This window comes from Pavona decussata, unplaced genomic scaffold (assembly GCF_977016875.1).
Source record: "Pavona decussata unplaced genomic scaffold, jaPavDecu1.1 SCAFFOLD_6, whole genome shotgun sequence".
NCBI classification, from domain to species: Eukaryota; Metazoa; Cnidaria; class Anthozoa; order Scleractinia; family Agariciidae; genus Pavona; species Pavona decussata.
In genome coordinates, this window is record NW_028145430.1 from 5,021,997 (window position 1) to 5,041,987 (window position 19,991).

The 19,991-nt window shown below is 37.9% G+C and overlaps 3 protein-coding genes, 1 long non-coding RNA gene and 1 pseudogene across 10 annotated transcripts in view; 2 read left to right on the forward strand and 3 right to left on the reverse strand.

Moving 5' to 3' along the window:
• The window catches only part of LOC146489331 (zinc transporter 6-like), a 48,246-nt gene extending 46,005 nt beyond the window's left edge, over positions 1–2,241 (forward strand). For all 4 annotated transcript variants that reach the window (XM_085107846.1, XM_085107821.1, XM_085107837.1 and 1 more), the window contains one exon: positions 365–2,241. The gene's annotated coding sequence lies outside the window, so the exon portion shown is untranslated. The remainder of the gene's footprint in view (positions 1–364) is intronic.
• LOC146489333 (uncharacterized) lies at positions 412–3,299 on the reverse strand (annotated as a pseudogene).
• Positions 3,300–4,059: 760 nt separating this feature from the next.
• LOC146489334 (uncharacterized) lies at positions 4,060–6,431 on the reverse strand. The gene is made up of 2 exons (XM_085108146.1): positions 5,419–6,431; positions 4,060–5,092 (listed from the first exon to the last, which is right to left on the reverse strand). Exon 1 carries the CDS (start codon positions 6,352–6,354, stop codon positions 5,419–5,421), a length of 936 nt encoding a protein of 311 aa, XP_084964272.1. The 5' UTR covers positions 6,355–6,431; the 3' UTR covers positions 4,060–5,092.
• Positions 6,432–6,438: 7 nt separating this feature from the next.
• LOC146489335 (uncharacterized) lies at positions 6,439–9,196 on the forward strand. The gene is made up of 2 exons (XR_014864399.1): positions 6,439–8,495; positions 8,736–9,196. It is a non-coding gene; the product is annotated as an uncharacterized LOC146489335 (long non-coding RNA).
• On the reverse strand, positions 8,154–19,314 carry LOC146489336 (protein phosphatase 1A-like). 4 transcript variants are annotated; one of them, XR_014864386.1, is made up of 7 exons: positions 18,341–19,312; positions 16,610–16,687; positions 13,894–13,933; positions 11,893–12,004; positions 10,877–10,931; positions 9,178–10,153; positions 8,154–9,106 (listed from the first exon to the last, which is right to left on the reverse strand). XR_014864386.1 is itself a non-coding variant. In XM_085108128.1 (6 exons), exons 1-6 carry the CDS (start codon positions 19,184–19,186, stop codon positions 10,130–10,132), a joined length of 1,155 nt encoding a protein of 384 aa, XP_084964254.1. In that variant the 5' UTR covers positions 19,187–19,312; the 3' UTR covers positions 8,154–10,129. The 4 variants fall into 4 exon arrangements, 3 of the variants coding, with proteins under 3 accessions (XP_084964254.1, XP_084964267.1, XP_084964246.1); XM_085108128.1 differs by having other exon boundaries at positions 8,154–10,153; XM_085108141.1 differs by having other exon boundaries at positions 8,154–10,157; positions 18,341–19,311.
• Positions 19,315–19,991: the final 677 nt, after the last annotated feature.

The window sequence follows — 19,991 nt, forward strand, 5'->3', positions numbered from 1 at the left end:
GATCGCAAGCGTGGTGTCCACGCAAACCCATGTGTTGTAGCAAAAAATATATTTTAGAAAAAATTGCGCCACTATTTATGTCATGAAATTGCATGGATACACGAAAATTTGCGGGGGGCTACTACCTAATATGGGAAATAGAAGAGAAAGTCCAGTTCGTTGGTCGTAAACTTTTCTTCGCTTTGAGCTGTATGTTCAAAGTTATTAAAACTATTACACAATTGTTAAATGATTTGTACGCGACGGCAGGAAATTTCTTGATTACTTCTTTTTAAAAAGGTTATTGTCAACAAACCTTCGCATCAAAGGCACGCTGAGCTGTGTGTTTTTCAAACACAATTTTTTATTCTTTGTTCTCTTGCAGCAAAACTGAACGGATGCTGGTGGAAGCCTGGGGCTGGGGTTACTTACCGTGTCTATTGGCGGTCCTGGTTCTGTGTAGCGTCACACTCACCTGGGATGCTCCTCTATTCACGCCATATCGCGAACATTATGTTTCGCAGGCGCATTTTCACGGCGTAGATGTTTTCACGGAGGCACTGCACTCTCCCGTAGGTCCTGAACAGTTTATGGAACATTTCTATGTGTGCTACGGGCGAGATGGAAGGAAAACCTATTTCAAAAAGCAGGACCAAAACTATTTCTCCAACAGGAGGTTCTGGGTCATCAGCTCCTCGGGGAAATTCGTGGCCTCTATGAGAACTTGTTAAACATCGTGCATCAGAATTGTAGTAGCAGCCTCATGAGTAGACGATATTACTTTGAACATTTGTCCCTGTGAGAGGCTTAAGACTGACTTTTTCTTTATCCCAAACTCGTTGGGACACACGGAATGAGGGCAAGAATTACATTGTCTGATTATCGTTTCTCTGTTTTCCCAAGCTTTACCGGCTTCAGTTTAATTTTCTAATCAGGTCTATTTAGGTTATTTTGTCGCTCAAAATCGTTCTAAGTTGTGTTTACAGTCACCGTAGTCCTATACCCTGCCTCGCACGTGTTGCTATTGATTTCCTCTGGTTCCAACATTTTCAGTCACGCGAGTCCTGTTAGTTTTGCTTCACAGAAAAACCCACAAAAACACTCGCACCAAACCCAACACTCTCTTGCCCACATACACATACGGTTTTAACTCCTCGCGGCATGACTCAGACCAGCATAAAATCTTTAATGCCATCATATGTAATGGACGGTGCCTCAAAACAAAAGTATTCTAGCACAGTTTATGACTATGCGGGAAAAGCAGAACTTAGTATGGACCACTGGAAGGCAGAAAGAAAATTGAGGGGAGTGGGGCATTTGCTGGGGATAATTAAGCAACAATTATTCTAAAAAGCAGGAAAATACAAAGAAATGTATGCCGTATTTTTCGAAATTGGAGCTCTATTATCTCCAAAAAATGCATGGTTACCCGCAATTTTCTTTTTGGATACCTAAAGCACCTGCTAAGTTCTGCTTTCTCCGCAAAGTTTTAAACTGCGCAAAAATATCCCCTGCATTAGCAGGCACCAAATCCGAGTATCTCGAGATGCGCAGAACGTGCGCGCAGTAACAAAAGTAGGCACCGTCGTTACAATTAGCGTCCGTGCAGTGGCCTCCGCTGCCCATTACAAAAGGAGCAGTTTGGGTTGTCCCTTACTCCAATTTTTGTTAGCGAATCATTTGTTGCTATTCGTCTATGTAAAAATTTGAACTGGAATTCAAGAATTCTCGTACTTTTAGTGTATTTAGAGGCTAGTTGATAGGTATCTCGCCAGTTAATTGAATCAACATCATCCAGTTGGCAGTCTTTTAGCTATTTCTGTTGATTATGAGATGGGTGCGTGCATTTTGTGGAAATTAGTTTAGTGTAAACCAGTCTGCTTGCACTTTGGCACTTTGTTAATTTGGCCACGAAGCTTTCATAATCACAATTGTTGGTATAGTTGTTTTTATATGTATTCCGAAGAGATTTCAGAGTTGACAAAAGGCCATAGTATTTTAGAGGGCAAATATTAAGGTTGTATTTGCGCCGCATTTCAGCTAATGACAAAAAATTGTTGGAGGCATCTTTCAAATGTTTCACTTTCGTGACGCCCCTGTCAAACCATTCTCGATAGAAGATAGGGTAGTTATCGATTCTTACTAGCGAGTTGTGCCATAAAATTTGTTCAAGAAATTGTTTCTCTGACATTATGTGTTCATCAAAATTGACTTCTGCCCAGATTAGCAGAGTCTCTTTTATAGAGCAGTTTTTAATCTTGAGATTCTCTATGGTGTCTTTCTTGTTTAGGTTACTAGTGAGTACTATTGAACCTCCATGCCTCTCCAGCTCAAGATCAAAAAAATATTTCCATTTCCCCTGATTTCCTTCGTCTAGATATTTTTTAATCCATGTCACTTTTAGGGACTTGCTAAAAACCTGTATATCTATCATTTTGAGACCCCCATTTGGGTAATCATTAATAATTATATCTCGCTTAATTTTATCGCCTTTTCCATTCCAGAGGAATGAGTAGAATAGCTTATTTACTTCTTTGATAGCTTTCACATTTGTATGTAAAGGAGAAAGCACATATACGAGTTGAGAAGCTACTAGGCTCTTTACGACTGTAATTTTTCCAATTAGGGTAAGTCTGCGGTATTTCCAGCAGCTTAAAACGTTTCGAACCTTATCCAGTTTTTCGTTGTAATTTAAGGTTGTTGTTGCTTCTGGGTCAATTGAAAACCAGACGCCTAAAGCCTTAACTTTGTATTTAGGCCATTTAAAATTTCTTTCAGAAATTGATATTCCATCGTTCCCGCTATTTACTCCAATCCAAAGGGCTTCTGTTTTTTTATCATTAAGTTTTAAACCAGACACTTCATAAAACTCATCCAGTGTTTTAAGAGAAGCTCTTAAAGATTCCTTTGTACCATCAAGTATGAGTGTTGTATCGTCTGCATACTGACTTAATTTAATTTCTTTACCGTTCACGAAGATGCCTTTAATATTTTTGTTTTCCCGAATTGCCTTGGCTAGCACTTCAACTGACAAAACAAACAAGTAAGGTGAGAGAGGACAGCCTTGCCTTACACCTCTTTGAATTTCAAAAAAATCACTCGCCCAACCGTTGTTCAAAACACAGCTTTCTGGGCGGCAATAAAAAAGATTAAGCCACTTTAGGATGTTGCTGCCAAAACCAAAGTATTGAAAAGTTTTTCTTATGAAGGACCATTCTATCGTATCAAAAGCTTTTTCAAAATCCAAAAACAAGAGTAGTCCTGGAATATTTTTCTCTTTGGCATAGCAAATGACACTATCAATAAGGCGAATGTTTTCTCCAATAAATCTACCTTTTATAAAACCCTCTGGTCATAATTGATGAGATTAGGAAGAAAAGGTTTCAATCGATTAGCACTTGCCTTTGCCGCTATTTTGTAGTCGCAGTTCAGGAGGGTTAGAGGCCTCCAGTTTTTGATAAAGAATGGTTCTGCGTCTTTCTTAGGAATTAGTTTGATGATTCCTCTTCTCTGAGTTACTGAGAGTTGTCCAGTTTCATAAGCATAGTTCAGTGCTCTAGTAAGGATGGCACATACATCATTCCAAAATACTTTGTAAAATTCAGCTGGAAAACCGTCAGTCCCAGGGGTCTTTTCTGTTCCCATACCTTTGAGTGCCTCTAGGTATTCTTTTTCGGTAAGCGCTCCTTCGCACATAGTTAGCTCAGCTTGTTCGTGGATAGCGCTTTCATCTTCACGCTCAGGAAAAAAGGTTGCATTGTTTTGGTCGTATGTCATGCTTTTGGTTGAATAGAGGTTTTTGTAGAATGATACGCATTCTGTTAATATTTTTTTATCCGAGGTAACAAACTCACAGTCATTTATTTTAATTTGACTAATTGTCCCTTGCTTAAACTGTCGTTTTTCCAGATTTAAAAAAAAAATTGGTGTTTTTCTCACCTTCATTGTACCATCTAGTTTTAGATCTCAAAATTGCGCCTTTAGTGCGAAATTCAATAATTTTCTCAAGCTCAAGTCTACTATCGTTCAATTGCTCCTCCAGGTGTGAAGAGGGTGCGACTCCAGTAGTTCCGTCTGTTGTCGAGTTCCTCTTGTAATCTGGCAATTGTTTGTTCCACATACATTTCGCGTTGTTTAGCCTGATTCGTTTTATTCTTAGAGTAGCGGAGCGATTTTTCGCGCACTTTTAGCTTTATCATTTCCCAAAGGAGGGAGGGGTTGACTGATTCATCGTTTTTGTACTCGTCATACGTTTCCTGAATCGTTGCTTTGATTTGGTTTACATAGTCCAATTCAGTTAAAAAAGATGTATTTAATTTCCAGAAACCCGGTCCGCGTGGATTTGAATGAAGTGATAAGCGTAACGTAATCATCGAATGGTCCGTTTTATAGCCTGGGATGATATCTGTGGAACTCGTAATATTAACCGTGCTTTGGCTTACTAAAAAGAAATCGAGTCTACATTGTATTCTTGGACGACGCTGTCTCCAAGTGAAACTACTAGTATCAGGATGTAAAATCCTCCAGACGTCAACCAAATCTAATTTCTCAGAAAATTCGTGAACGATTTTAACACTATTTTGGTGAGTTTTGGCAAGGCCGCCTCTCTTGTCCTTATCCAGATCGAGTACAAGATTGTAATCTCCTCCTATGATAATGTCATCGCCTTTAAAGTCGGTAAGGTGATCAAAGAAGTCAAGGAAGAAGGCTGGATTGTCTTCATTAGGAGCGTATATATTAGCCAAGGTTAAAAACTTTTCATTGGTTTTAATGTCGCAAATAATGAAGCGTCCTTGGGGATCAATGAAAATCTTTTCAATTTGAAAATCAAAGTTGTTATTGAAAAGTATGCATACCCCTGCTTTATTGCTCTTGTAGTTGCTAAAAATAGCTTGATAGCCCCATTCTGCAGACCATACATGATTAGTGTTTTCAGTGCAATGGACTTCTTGTAGCATATACATTGAAAAATGTTTTGTGCAGAGCCAGTTAAACATCTCTCTACGTTTTGTGTTGTCTCTTAATCCCCTGACATTTAGTGATGCTATAGTCATCTCCTGGGAAGCTTTGTAGACAAATACCAGTATGACCTGGTGACAAAGCTCCACAATCACTGGACAGCATGATAAGAATTATAATTAGTACTGGACGTTTTCTACCAAAACAAACAATTAAGCTACAAAAACATGGAAACAAAACAAGACATTCACAAAAACAAATACACGCAAATAGATAAGAAACCTCTCCAGCAAGGGACATGTAAGGGGAGCTAGGACTTAAGCCTAGAATCGTGCAAAAGGGTCAAGGATAACTACGAGTACCTTTCCGATCGCCAAAAAAATTATCTGGCATATAAGTGGGTGGCAAAAGCGGTCTCATGAAAAAATACCACGGCCGTGGTTAACTAATGAGCAAAATTATGAAGAAAAATAATCTCACCTATTTTGGTATCTCGAGAGGCTTACCAACTGGCCAAAATTTACCTTTTATAAAGAGCTTATCAGGTTGTGCTCTACTAAATGATGCTGGGATGTTGTTTTTTCTAGCTTCTTTAAATGTGTTCATTTGCTTTCTTCTTCTTGCAACTATTTCGTAGGGTAAATCTTGACACATCTTAAAGGTGCTTCCACGCAGACGAGAGCCCATAGATAATATTTCTTCACAATCCTTATATCGAAGGAACCTCGCAATAATTGGTATGGGTTTCTGTTCGTCCCTCTTCTTTCCTAAGCGATGAACTCTCTGAATTTCAACGGTATTTGCATCTTTGTAGCCTAGTTCCATTTCGAGGAAGGTGCGAAGAACTGATTCAGTGTCTTCTTTGTCTGTGGCTTGTAGAACATTTTCAAATATGTTTTCCCGTCTCGAGTATGCTTCTAAATAGAGATTTTTGTCTTCTATCTCTTTAAGCTTGGCTTGTAGATCATCATTTGCCTCTTGCAAATCGGTTAAAGCATGGCTAGTTTGCTCCCGAAGATCATCTAGGCTCGCTGCCGACTTTTGTTGTTGCTTTTCGGCCGCTTTGAAACTTTCTGTCAGGTTCTCAATGTCGCGGTTGGCAGTTGTTTGAGAGCATTCCAACTTCTGTATTCTTCCTTCCAATTTCTGCAGGGACGCTTGGACATCGTTCACTGTTATTTGGATAGCATCTAGCTTTTCCAACTTTCGATTTATCTCTTCCAGTGTTTTGTGAAGGCCTTCAGCCATATTCAAAGCTGTGAAGATTTCGTCGACGGCCTCGTGTTCTTCGACTTCTTCAGGGAAGTTAAGGTCTCCGCTCTTTGCTTTTTTTGCATCTGGTGAAGTGCTCGACTCACCTGAAGAGGAGCGCTCGCTTCTTTTCTTTTCTAGGATCTTTTTCAATAAATTTTCCATTAACCACCCACGAAAAAAAAGAAAAAGTGGCGGACGGCTCAAGGACGCGTCTTACTCCTCCATTGCTCCCCAGTCTCTCTCTCCAGACAGGCTAATGTTAAATATCATGAATTCTAATTCTGTTGTCTGTTTCATTACAAATAACCGATTTCTAGCGTACCTTTCCCATGAAGAAAAGGGCAGTCTAATAACAAGAGACAAAACTAGAGGGATAGTGTTTCCCGACAGGTTTCATGTGAACAGTAGCAAGCTTTAGTATGGAGCTCAACTTGAAGTCGTACCGGTCTCGTGTTTTCAGGCCTCAAGAAGGGTGTTTACCGTTGAGGGTGCGCAAATAACTTGAACGCAGCACTTACTATGGGTTATGTATCACAAATAAGCAAAATGGGCTGATGCTTTAACCACCGCAATGCCTGAACTTTGAACTATTTTTTAGAGCAAAATTATCACTAGTATTATTATGCACGCTAAGGAGCCACTGAAATTATTCTTTGTCCTTCCAACCACTCAGTTTACTTCTTTTATCATATGGTGCAATCAAATTTCGAACTTTAAAAAGAAATTGATTGGCCCTGAGGCGGCTTGCTAGTTAAAATTATATTCAGGCTTGAAATACTTTAACAGTGCGTCATTTTTCAATTCAAGCCATAAATAGAGATGGAGAAGACTTGGAAGTACGAAATTTTGGTCATAAATGGGGACAATGCAGCCCGGGCGGCATGTTATGTCAAAACTTGGATTACAGTTGGCAGCCAGTGTGACTTTGTGTGACTTATGAATCTAATAGGTAAGAGGGAGATCGATTCCCGCCGCTTTGGAGTAGCCCATGAGCGTCAGGCGAACCAAAAACCGGGAGGAGCGCGGCTCGAGTACTTGCACCTTGTACTTCGAGCCCTGGAGTCCCATACAATGGTAAATTTCCAAGTTCTTCTCTTCAGGTTAATTTTGTTTCGTGAGGAATGCCCAAAACGTTTATCTTTTTTCTTACTACACTTAACGGAGAACACGTGATCTGCATTGAACACTGTTTTGACGACTGTGGGACTGCAGCGAATTAAAAGGAATGAAACGTATAAGGGCAAAGCCACAAAGATGTCATCGCTGTCTTAGCGTCTCAATTTTGGCGGTGTTTTTACACGAAGTCTATCCAACGTGCTCTTAAAGCATCGTCTCATAGGAAGAAACGGATCAAGACATTTTTAACTTGTCCGGGACAGTTAAGACGTAGAATACTGCCAAAGTACAGTCAACTCTCGCCTTGCGCAACTAAATCCCCGGCAAAAACAGAGTACAGACGTTGGACTGAAATAAATTCCCTCTATTAAGGACACTAACTCGCGGTCCCGAGGGTGTCAGCAATAAATGATGATACCACAAACACCTCTCGGGTCGCGCGCGAATTGCCACAAATTTCATTTCCTTAGTAGACTTTCCAGCCACTAAAATTTTATTCCGATAAAATGAACGAAACAACCAAAAATGGAATAAATAGAAGGAGAAGTAAAATTTCACTTCACGTGCACTTTTTTTTTTATCTTTACTTGTTGTAGGATTTCCTCGTCTCGGTTGATAGTTTGTCGTTCATATCAATGAACAACGCGCACATTTACAGCCTTTTTTTCGTTGGACCATCGTCACTAAATGTGTAGCTCAGCGGGGAATAATTCCTTTGTTGTCTTAATATTTTTTTGTCCACAGATAAAACAAAATAACTGCCAACTTTCAAGATCAGGCTTATGATTGGCTGATATTACACTCCTTATCACACTACTTTATACAAGAGCTGAACAAACCATCGATCACGAAAACACTATAGTCATGTTTCTTCAGGTTCTTGTGAACATGCCCCCAATGATGATATAAGTGTGTAAGATATTTACATAAAGAGTATAAATGTATATTTATGGTTATATATCCCCTTCTTTATCTGAAGAGCAAAAAAACATTCGGCTTTCCGACTTGACCTAGCTTACACACTATAACAGTAAGAATTAGTACGTCGGGGGATCATTTTCACTTACTGGCAAAAATTTGTTGGTGTTAATTCTCGCACTAGAATTCAAGAGGATTTATGCTATCGTAAAAACTTTGAAAGGAAAAGATTAAGAAAATACAACGTTTACAGTGCGACGCGCCTTATCGTGGCCACCCAACAAACTTTTTTTTTTTACAAGTTAGCCAATCAGGATATCTCCCTCCTAGTTCATAAAATACAAAACGATATGTTTTCAATAATTCGTTGTTGCGTCACTTGCCTGTTAGACTTTTGCAAGGAGGCGTGACCGTTAATCAAATTCGCGTATCCTGATTGGCTAACTTGTAAAAAAAGTTGTTGGGTGGCCACGGTAAGGCGCGTCGCACTGCAAGAGACGAATTTAAAGCTGCATTCATTTCCAAGGCTGTGTGTTAACTATTGTCCAATGTAGTCTCTGTGAAAAAGTCTTTTTCACGTTTTGTAATAGTCACAAACACAATCATCTGAGAACCATTGTACTGTGTGACTGAAACAGGCAAGCAAATACTACTGTCTCTATTGTGTGACAAGCAGCCGTAGGGCTTACAGCTACTAGGTCGTATCTATCCTAATGACTACACAGTCTTCTTGTTCATCTGATAAACCGTTCTTTTCTTAGTAGTAAATTTATAATTAGTTTTAAGGAGGCTCGTAAGGGTTTTTCATTGTTGTAGTGTTTGTGAAATGATGAAAGATTACAAAATATTGTATCTGATCATGTAGACAAACTATAAAATTCTGTGTAACTCAGTCACACAGGAAGTGTGATGTCATTGGGAAGGAAGTTCTGATGTCACTGTGGTTACCACGGCAACACACCTACAAAAATTTCTACTAGATAAATTTGTCCAAAAAATTGCTATTACAAGTGGGATAATGAACGTGGCATACATGCAAAAAGTCAAAGTAGGTCACCGCGCAAAATTTCGAGATAAAAACAAATGTTTCCTGGAGGTTTTATTCCCGGTTGGCGCGATTTTAGGCGGCATTTCTACTTCCGGTGTTGTACGAGCGCGACTATTGAGAGACATTTTCATTCATTCAGCTGACGCGTACACCTTAGTTATGGCGTGGGTGGGTTACGCGCGCGCACGAGGCTAGAAACCCTTTCGAGCCTTCTTAAAAAAACATGCAAGAATTAATTTTAAGCTTTTGCATTTTCATATGGACATTTCCTTGTCTAAAACAGCTTTAACCAATACTGACGTTTGCTAATAAAATAGTGATCTATGTGGATTTTAGGCCAAATTCATCCAGCGAAGACCACTGAAGTTTCTTTTCTTTTTCTTTCCTTTTTTTTTCATATACACTTATTTTAGGGGAATGTGTGGTTTGCCTACTGAGGGAGATGTTTTAATTAAGACTACAAAGGCCCAAGGTTAAGATCACTATGAATCAACAATCACTACAGAGTGAAGAAATCCTAATAGGAAACAAATTAACCAAAGATTAATAGCTAAGACGTGTGCCTCACTAAAGCGGCCAATACAACGTAATACTACCAAAATAGGCAGTTTTCACTCAGCCATAATTCGACCAAAGCTACCATAATTTATCTTGTTTTCCTTTTCTAATTTAATTTTTCTGCTGGATGCATTAATGGTTTACATGAATATCAATCAAATGTATAAAGTCCAAGACAACAGCTTATATAAGCACACATTAATATTAAAACTGGTCCTGAAACTACAATTTAACACTATTCCAAATACTGTAGCGCAGCAGTGACAGCAGCCTCATCACGTTATACTTGACTTGCCACTAGGAATCCATTGCTGTTTTAATCTGACTATCAAACAAAAATTGGAACCTTGATCATGGAGTGGTCGGGTCAGAGAGAGTTTCTAGATAAAGGAATAACTACACTGCACACGAGCTTGTGGTTGGGCCCAAACAAAGTGCTTCTAATATTGAGGTGGTGTTACTAAGAGAAGTTAATCCTTTAGGTTACCGTGTTTACCCATAAATGAAATGCTGTGGCACCTCATTAAGTTTTTGTTGAATAAATTTACGTACAATGACATCATTCCCGGTAACGTATTACATAAGGGAATCATCAATACTAATTTCTTTGACTTAAATGCCAACAGAAGCAATTTTCCCAACTACACAGATAAAATAAAGGGATTCTTTAACAAGTAGCCATCAATGCAGGGCAGTTAATAGAGGTTCACAAGAAATTAACATTAGGTGTTTTTAAACTACATTTTATTGAAATATATTTAAGACAAGTACGGGCCACTTGTATTTTCTTTTAGCATAAGTTTTAGCTGTGTAATGAAAAGTCAAACTCAATTCTGATACGCTGTCTAATAAAAACAGGAAGGAAACAAAAAATATCAGGAATCTGATGACCACTTAGAAGAGGGCTGGTCCTTACCAGGGATCTGCTAAAAAGGAAAACAACAAACACCTGACATTCAACGTTGGTCCTTCATGTAAATGTATAAGGAAAGAGTTCTCATGGAATTGGTAAGGTTGAGCATGATGATTGGACAGTTTACTCACCTCTTCTGCTTGTTTAGCCATCAATTTCTCCAAAGTTTTGTGAATAAAGACTTGTCTGTTAAGATTAAAACAAATATATTATTTTAATGACAATACACCCTTGGAATGTTTTCAGAAATGAAAGCACAAGTTATGATTAATATCAAATAACTAAAACGAATACCATAAGCTGCTGCTTATAAGCCCTTGGCTTATAAAAATTCGTAAGGGGTCTTAGATGGGGTTATAAATGGAGGGGCGTATAACTGGAATAAAAAAAACCCTTTTCAAACGAGCTATAGCAGTGTTGATTGAAATACGTTTTTCATTTACTGGTTTTAAATTAAGCTTTAAAACGTCAATATTTGGAGCAAAATTAAACTAACTATAGGGGGGCTTATATCTGGGGGAGGGGGGTGCCGATAATCAGATGAATTTTTTGGTTGACAGGTAGATGGGCCTGTAACTGGGAGGGCTTATAAGTGGCAGTTTACAGTATAAGTTAATTTTTGTCTACTTTCTCTAAGGCCTTCATGATCCTTCCAGTGACCCATATTCTTAGCATGTAATCGGTACACACTGGCCCCAGGATGGGGTGCTAGTCAATCACATTTTTTTACTAGTTTGGATGCTCTAGATACCACTTAGAGACTCATGGGAACTAGTCACTAGGTTCATGTGACAAACATCTGCCCACTGCTAGGATTAGAATGTCAATGAGTGGTATATGCGCAACAGAATAGATGAGCTGGTATATTATAAACCTAGTAAATACATGAGAATGATGTGTTATTCAGTCATGTCTCTGGCTGGTAAATTAAGGTAAATAGGTAACATAACACAAAACATTGCTATACAGTACAGTAATTTGTCTGACATCCATTAAGGTTTCTTAGAACTCTGTCAGTGTTCTTGTAACCTGTTTACTTGGGATTACAAGATAGATGATATTTTAAATTTACAATCTCAAGTGAACCAGCCCATTTTAAACTTGGCTTTGTTGAGTTGTGTGTAAGGGATGAATTTCTTTTTCTTACTTAGCTGCCAGTCCTCCACCTGGTGGCAAGCCTTTGATGTCCTCACTTGACAAGCAATGCATGGTGTAATACAAGTCAACAACTCCAGGGTCTCTGCTATCTTGAAGCACAGCTAGAGCGAAAAAACAAACAAATGTGTACAACATTCAATCAAGTTTATAATTACAAACAAGTATGCAAGAATAAGATAGCTTGTGGAACCTTACAAAGCCTAGTAATTAAGTTTTATAATTTTATAATTTGTACTGTATTTATTTTTATCTTGTAATCATCTGTTGTAATACTAGTCTTTTCTTTCTATGTTAATGTTGTGTAAATAGTGTAAAATAAAATAATGAACCATGAACATGAACTATTTAGTCACCATATTACAATTTCTGCTTCAAATTGCTTGCCTATTGGAACATGTTAACTGCAAGCGCAAGTAACAAGTGGACATTCATTCCTGAATGACTTTAAGTAAGAAAACCACCAGAGTTAGACCCAAATTTTCTTAGAAGAAGGGTTGACGTCCATCAACAGGTGACAAATTTCAGTTCACAATAACATGGCAAGTCAACAAAGGAGGTTAACCTTGAGATCAGCTAGTAAGACTAAACCAAGTGGTATGAAAATGCTTAACCAGTGGTGTGGTGTGTGAATCAATTTGGTTTAGCTGATTTGAATTAGGTACAACTCACACCAGTTTGTCGTTGTAGTGAAATCAAAACATGCTTTAATTTTTCATATGCTACAGTAAAAACCCGCGTATAAGAACCTAGAATTTTTAAGGTCAGGCTGAACAAGTTCTTATATACTTTAAAGTAGTTCTTCACAGTTCAGGCTGATTAGGTTCTTAATAGGTTCTTATTTTTCAGAGGTTGTCGTAGTTGTACTACTAATACAAAATGGTTTAGCACTTGTATTTTCAACAACAAAAATGCTTGCCTTGTTGCACTGTAGCTTTATGGAAAACATATTTCTAGTGAAAATCCAAAGAAATGTAAATAAAAGAAAACATATACACAATAACTTTTTGTCAGAAGTTTCTCACACAATTAAAATCCAGAATTTTGAATTAAAATTCATGTGGAAGGAGTCTGAAACAAAGCTGCTACAATTATTTTTGAAAAACCTCCCAGACGTTTTTGAGCATTTTAGAATGTTTGGTTTGCACACTTGAGAAATAATTCTGAACTCAGATTTAGCTAGCACTGAGAAAGATTTTATCCAAAATTTGGGGTTTGTAAGTTGTTCTGTCAAAATAGTTTCAGGTATACAAAATTTCAAGAGAATATTGCAGGGATGAATTGAGAAGATCTTATTCTGACCTCCACACTTCTGCTCCACCAATTTTTCTGAAATTGTTCAGGTAATATATCAAACACAAGAAAGAGTGTTTCATCAGATATCCAAACACTGAGAAGTAGGTTGAAAAAACGAGGCGCAGCCGAGTTTTTTTAAACGACTTCAAGGTGTTCGGATATCTGATGAAACACACTTTTGAGTGTTTGATATGGTTTCTCAAATTATCAATAATTCTTGGAGAAATTCAAGGCTAAAGATGCCAAAATTTTATGGTAATTAAGAACACATATCCAAACCACGGTTACAGCAGTGATTTTCCTTGTTTTCTCTTGATGAATTATTAATGAGGTTGAGAACGCATGTCTCAAGTCAAAGTAAGATGATTCCAGAAATGTAACACCACTATAACCGCAAAATTTTCACTGGCTATGATTTTGTTCAAAAAGCAGATCCCGCTTAAGCTCCAATTTCAATAACAATATTCCCTAATTACAATTTATACTAGCCAAAGTGGCTAGTCAAAGTCCAAAACTGACATTTGCAAAAACTGACATTTTACCAGTCTATGGCTAGTTGGCTACTGTCAATCTTCAACTGTGACTGAATTTGTGTCAACATCTGAGTACTAGCCCACAAGTTTGTTCCCATGTTATGGTACCCCTGATTTCACTTTCTAATCATATATATTACTAAAATTAGTAATATTGCAAATACCAGCTATTCTTTTCTCCAAGTCAGCGTCAAGCTCTGCTTCCTATAACACAAGTTAAAAAAGAAAACACAGTATCATACAATTACAATGCACAAAATTTAAATAAACATTCTAACTGAAACTTTAAATGCAACAACTTGTTTAACAATATCTCATAAATAAAACATAATTTATTCTAACTGTAGGATTGTTCAAGCATAACAATGCCAAATCCTGTCATTTTCCTTCATTAGTCAGTACCTCTAGAGTGTTTCAAAACTGTGGTACCGTATTAGATTATAAATCTTACAACCTTCAAAAGAAACTACCAGGGGATGGGGTGGATGGCTTAATGAAGAATCATACATCCATCCACAAACTCTGGTGTACAGTACTGCTCAAAACTATTGGATCATTTGCCCCAGTCAAATCATGGTTTTGATCTGCAGTTTCACCTCAGCAAAAATTCCGTCTAACCGCAGCGAAAACCCTGGTTTAGCCTGGGTTTCCTCCGGTTGACTCAAGCCACAGTGAAGGGCAGGATGCGATTGTGTTTGAATAGGCTATTGTTAGCTTTGTTTTCAAGTTCTTTGAGCAACAATAAGCGAACTGTTGGGTTAAGGTGTGATAAATTTCATGGAAGCTCTCTCACTCAGAAGGGAAATAATCAAAGCACTCTGTGTAGGGCTTCTGATATTATGCGATATTGCGATTTCGCATAATTGACCTAAAATCGCAACAAATCGCATAACTCATGAGAAATCGCAGAATTTGTACAAAATCGCACAATTTAAGAAAAAAAGAGCAAAAATCTCGCTTAATGTTAAGTTCTCCGATAATTTAAACGTTATCTCTAGGAGTTTTTTCTTTCAAAAGGCGTCAAAAATCACCTGGAGGCGCTCGTTTGTAGAACAAGCGAACAAACAGGCGTTCGTATGCTTCATTTTACATGTTGGGGACCTGGTGCTGGTGATCATTGGCACGGAATAAACAATCCTTTTATGTAAATACATGTTCACCAATTACAATCATTGTCTAAATAATTTGATATATTTTTAAGATGTCATTTGATCCCTTCAAACTTGCGATGTAGGTATTGGCATGAAAACTGCTTGATAGCCGCTTGCAATATGTGGTTATTTTGTTTTAATTGAAACAAACATCCTCATTATGGATAAGTTTGTTGTTAAAACGCCGAGCGCTTCTTTGCAGGAGAAAAAAGATCGCACCTTCCTGTAAACATTTCAGTGAAAGACAGGGCAAGAAAGTACTCCGAAGGAACGTTTCATGTTGACAATGGTCTGTTGTTTTGCTCTTCGTGCAACAAAGTGGTTGATCATCTTCGAAAGTTTGTGACCTTGAAGCTGAGTCACACAAGCGGAACCCAGACAAAAAATACGGGTGGGAAGCAACAAACACTGACTTGACCAAATTAGCAATATCTGATTTTCAATAATTTGAAATGAGGCAACAAATGATTTATTTCAGCTGTTTCTTCATTTCTCCATGCTCTAAATGCTTCTTGAACAGCAAAAAATGGATTGTGCTCCTCTTAGACCTAATAAAACAAGGTTAAATTAGCTAAAATGAAATCGCATAATTTGCAGCATGATAGACCTTTCTTGCCGCATAATGAGACTTACAAGTGCCGCATTATTTTCAAATTTTTTTTGCACCCTATCAGAAGCCCTGTCTGTGAGTGAACTCGTAAATTGAACTAGCGAATGGAATGATATTTCGGATTATGCCTAAAAATCTTTGCTTAACGCACAAAACAACTAAACTTCACTCCAACTATTCCTTTCAATACGCAAAGGTCAGTGAAAGGTGGACTGCTAATCAACGAAACAAAAAGAGAACATTTCCAGGTGTTTCCGAGTGATTTTTCTCCTCTGAAACCTGGTAGAACAAGGTTAAATAACTGTAGCTTAGAAAAAAATCAGATTATTTCCTGCATAATTTCCCTTTTTTTCGCACCCTATCAGAAGCCCTGTAAATGCTGATGAGCAGGGTCTTTGTATACCATGTGATCATGACCTAGCCAAATTCTTTCAGTTGTGTAAAAAATCTGTCAAAACAAAAGAATTCCTCAAATTTCTAGCCTCGAAAGTGGTCATGGCCACTTAATAAATTTGAACAGTGGTTGCCTACAAAAGAGTTTTTGAAACAGTATTTGACTGAGAAACAAAACAGTTATTTACAAAGTGGTTGCTTAGGGGAAGTGGTTGCTTACCAGAGTGGTCATTAAGAGAGAGTTGCCTGTAAATCATTGCAAGCAATATTTTCTTAAAACGTGAAAAAATAAAAATAAATAAAAAATAAAAAAATACAGTAATAGGAGGTCATAATGCTCTTTTAGGAGAAAATGACTTATTTTTGTAGCGCCAGCAGGCATGAAATAATTTTTATGAAGGTTGCAATTTTTTTACAGTAAACATGTTTTGGGTGGAACTTCATCCTACTTCCAAACAGAACCGACTAGTAGGTGTGATATAAATACAATATAGCTAATTACAATGTGACAACAAATATAGAGCATATAACTAGTAATAAAAACCTGACAAGAAAAATGAAGATATAGCCGTAATTACGGCATGGCGATAATAAAGGAACGGAACAGAAAATATATAATGAGTAGAAAAACACAAAGTTAATAGCTTGTGCAAGATTTACAAATCTTTTAAATTTGTAAATCTTTCACAAAGTGTACCAAAGCATGTCTTTTAAAGTATTGGGTACCTTAAGAATGGCTTCGTCGGAAACTTTAGGTGCTCCCTTAAAGGTAATTAAGATCACACTCATGTTATCCCGACTCCCCTGCAAAACAAAGAAAAAAACAACAAAAGATCAAACACAAAACAAAAACATATATAAGATAATATAATATATACACAGCTTTTTGAACACAAGCCCACTCCAACATTCTTCTTTTCTACAGTTGCCAATACGAAGACAAAAGGTTGCAAAGTATATTTTTTTCTTCCATCTCCTCTCTCTCTTTCCTCCTTTCTTCTGTTTTGCATCATTCTAAACCTTCTCAGGGTTATAAAACCTGTGATTCAGTGTCACTTCACAAAGAATGCTCAAGTTTTCATCAACCTCCCTTGAAAAATAAAAAACAAACCCATGTTGGTATGAACTGTTTCAGTCATTTTTGCTCTTCCATTGATGTCCTTGAGGCTTGCCAATCCCTACTTGAATGTCTTTTTCAAAGGTTTTATTAATCTCGTACCCAGATGATTGTCTTCAGAGAAAACATCTGGTAAAATCGATCACGTTCTCTTATCTGATTGGTCAATGAAAATCACCCAATGCAAGTTGCACGTGCTAGAGGCACGACTTGCAAAAAATTTATCTAATTAACACTTCTGTTCTTCTGTGAAAGTGGTTTCCTGTATATTAAACTGCAACAAGTACTTATAAACATACATTTTTTAATAGTGTTATATCTCTGTTTGCTTGAAAATCTTATGCACACAACTAACTTGTATGCGTAATTCATACTGCACAGTTTTACCACAGTTGACAACAAAACTTTAGTGGTGGCTCTTTTTCTTTCCCAGAAACTTGAAATCATTTTTGTTGGTTTTTTTAAATACAGTAGGTGAAATATAACTGACATTTATACCACCAAACTCATCTTGTAAATCACTTTTGGGCAATTCATGAGCAGTCTTTCTGCTACAACTGTTAAGCATGTGCAGTTGTACTTTGTGACACATTCCTGACACTTGAAAACGGATTTCACCAGATGTTCTCTCCCAAGGAGTGAGAAGATCTGGGTACTAGACTAAGGTTTAATTTGTTTTTGGTTACCTGCCTGTTGTTTACAGGATTATTACATTTGGGTATATCTGTTTAAACCACTTTCTAGTGGATAAAAATCTGCTGTTGTAAATTTTGTTGGAATTGACCATTTCTGGGTGTCAAGTAACCCAAGTTTACTGAGTGATCCCATTGTTATAAGTGAGATATACATGTTGATATTGTTGTCTCTCTGCTCAAAATTTTGTCATAAAATCTGCTCACCAATCCTGTCACATAAAACGAACTTGTGAATGCACACTCAGGGGAACTATTAACAGCCTAAATTTGACAACAACATTCTCGTAGCGGCTTTTTGCAATTCCCAGACTCTTCATGAAGCAAACTTCAACTTGATGAGTTTTTTTCTCTTGTGAATATTAAACATTACAGCTACTAGCGAGGTTGAAAAATCGTGTCGGTCATCAAGGTTTATATTCTCCATCAAGTGAGCAAGGCTTTATCAATGTAAATTACTGTTGAACATGCAGAGTTGTACAAGGAGTCACATTCTTGACTCTGTGATATAAAACAGATTTTACCAGATGCTCTGTGTAGAGCAGTGAGAAGATCTGGGTACGAGATAACCACCATTTCTTATGAACTATGTGGTTGCCTCATTTCAAAGGAAAAATAACAAAAGTACACAAAAAACAACCATCCCACCTTAGCTAGACAGGTATCAAGAAGCTCACTGCAAATCAGTTCTAAATCGCCAGAAAGAAGCATTCTCGACCGAATGTAGTCTCCCACTTCTTCGTTGGTCATCACATCCCAGATACCATCGCAGCCGATCACAATAAATTCGTCAACATCATCATCTCTTGAAATCACAGAAATCTCCGGTTCAGGCGAAACCAGTTGTTCAGCAGCATCTATAGAAAAATCCATCTTGTACTCAAAATCTCCCAAAGCCCTAGACACTGCCAAAGAACCGTTAACTCTTTGAATCATAACACTACCCCCAGCCTTTTCGATGCGAGTTTTCTCGTCCGGATTGGAAGGTTTGTGATCCACAGTGTGGAAAGTCACTTTGCTATCACTACACAAAATAGCCCTTGAGTCCCCACAGTTTGCAAAGATAAATTGCTTTGGAGTAATCATGGTTGTAACGGCTGTCGTGCCACTTTTGTCGTCTCCGTTTGACCAAGCTGGGCGTTCTCGCATTTTGTTGTCCAGCTCAAAAAAGCCCATCTTGATTCCGTTTTGAAGCTGCTCCAAATCGGGCGAAGATGGTCCGTTCTTTAAGGCTGCTTTAAAATCACCATTCGATAAAACGCATCCCAAGAGATTCTCTGCACAGAAGAGGCTCGCATTAGAACCTGCATGGCCATCGAAAATGCCAAAAAATGACCATTCTTGAAGCTCCTGGTTCAACGCAGTGATATCCGTGTGTGCATCTTCCATTTCGATACGCCAGCCTTGCATGGACGCCACACCATAGCGAAGTCCATTTCCCGACGCAGATTTTGTATTTTTTTCAGTCTTTGGCTTCTCTAAAAATGCACCCATTCAAAATAATGGACACTCGCCCACATTTACCATATAAAATCCCTTTTAAACAGTAACATACAACGTATACTCTTTGCAGTTGCGAAGTTGCAACAGACTTTTTGTAGTTAACTCAGGCCAGGCTACACTCGGGTGCGTTGAACATTGGTCATTCCCAGCTCTTCCTCGGATGGAAACCTGACGTCATTGTTTACACTTCCGCCCTGAAGTTCCCAGTGCACCCTGCGCGCTGGCTTTGCTCATAGTGTTGCCGGTTTTCACTGTCACGCCGAAAACTGAAGAAAATTGAAATCGAATCGATTCCAGCAATTCACTGAATGATGTTAAAGTGCCTTTGAAGTAAAAATAACTTGGCCTATTTGCAAGACGTTTACGACTAAAAGAGTTCTTTCAACAACAAAACCTAACTGATATAACTTAATTATTCATCCGCAGCTGACGAAGTGAAGCGCTTCAGGTCCTTCAGATGCATGGGATCATGGAAGAGACATTAGCCCTTGCCACTTTTATCAATGCAGTCGAAAATGACATCATGACCTCTAGACCAGCCACTATCCACAACAATCTTTTTACAAAAGAACGCAAAGCTCTCGCATAACTCAGGAATTGAAAGGCTCAAACATAGTGGTCTATAGAGTATAGTCATCAAACGTGCTGATAAAGGCTCTTGAACAACCTTAATACACTGTATATGGACTTCTGGACTACTCTTGACCTTATATGGACTTCTCCAGGTATGTTAAAACTGTTAATGAATGTCACAGACAGCTCAATGACACTAAGTATTACAAAAAACAATCTTCGG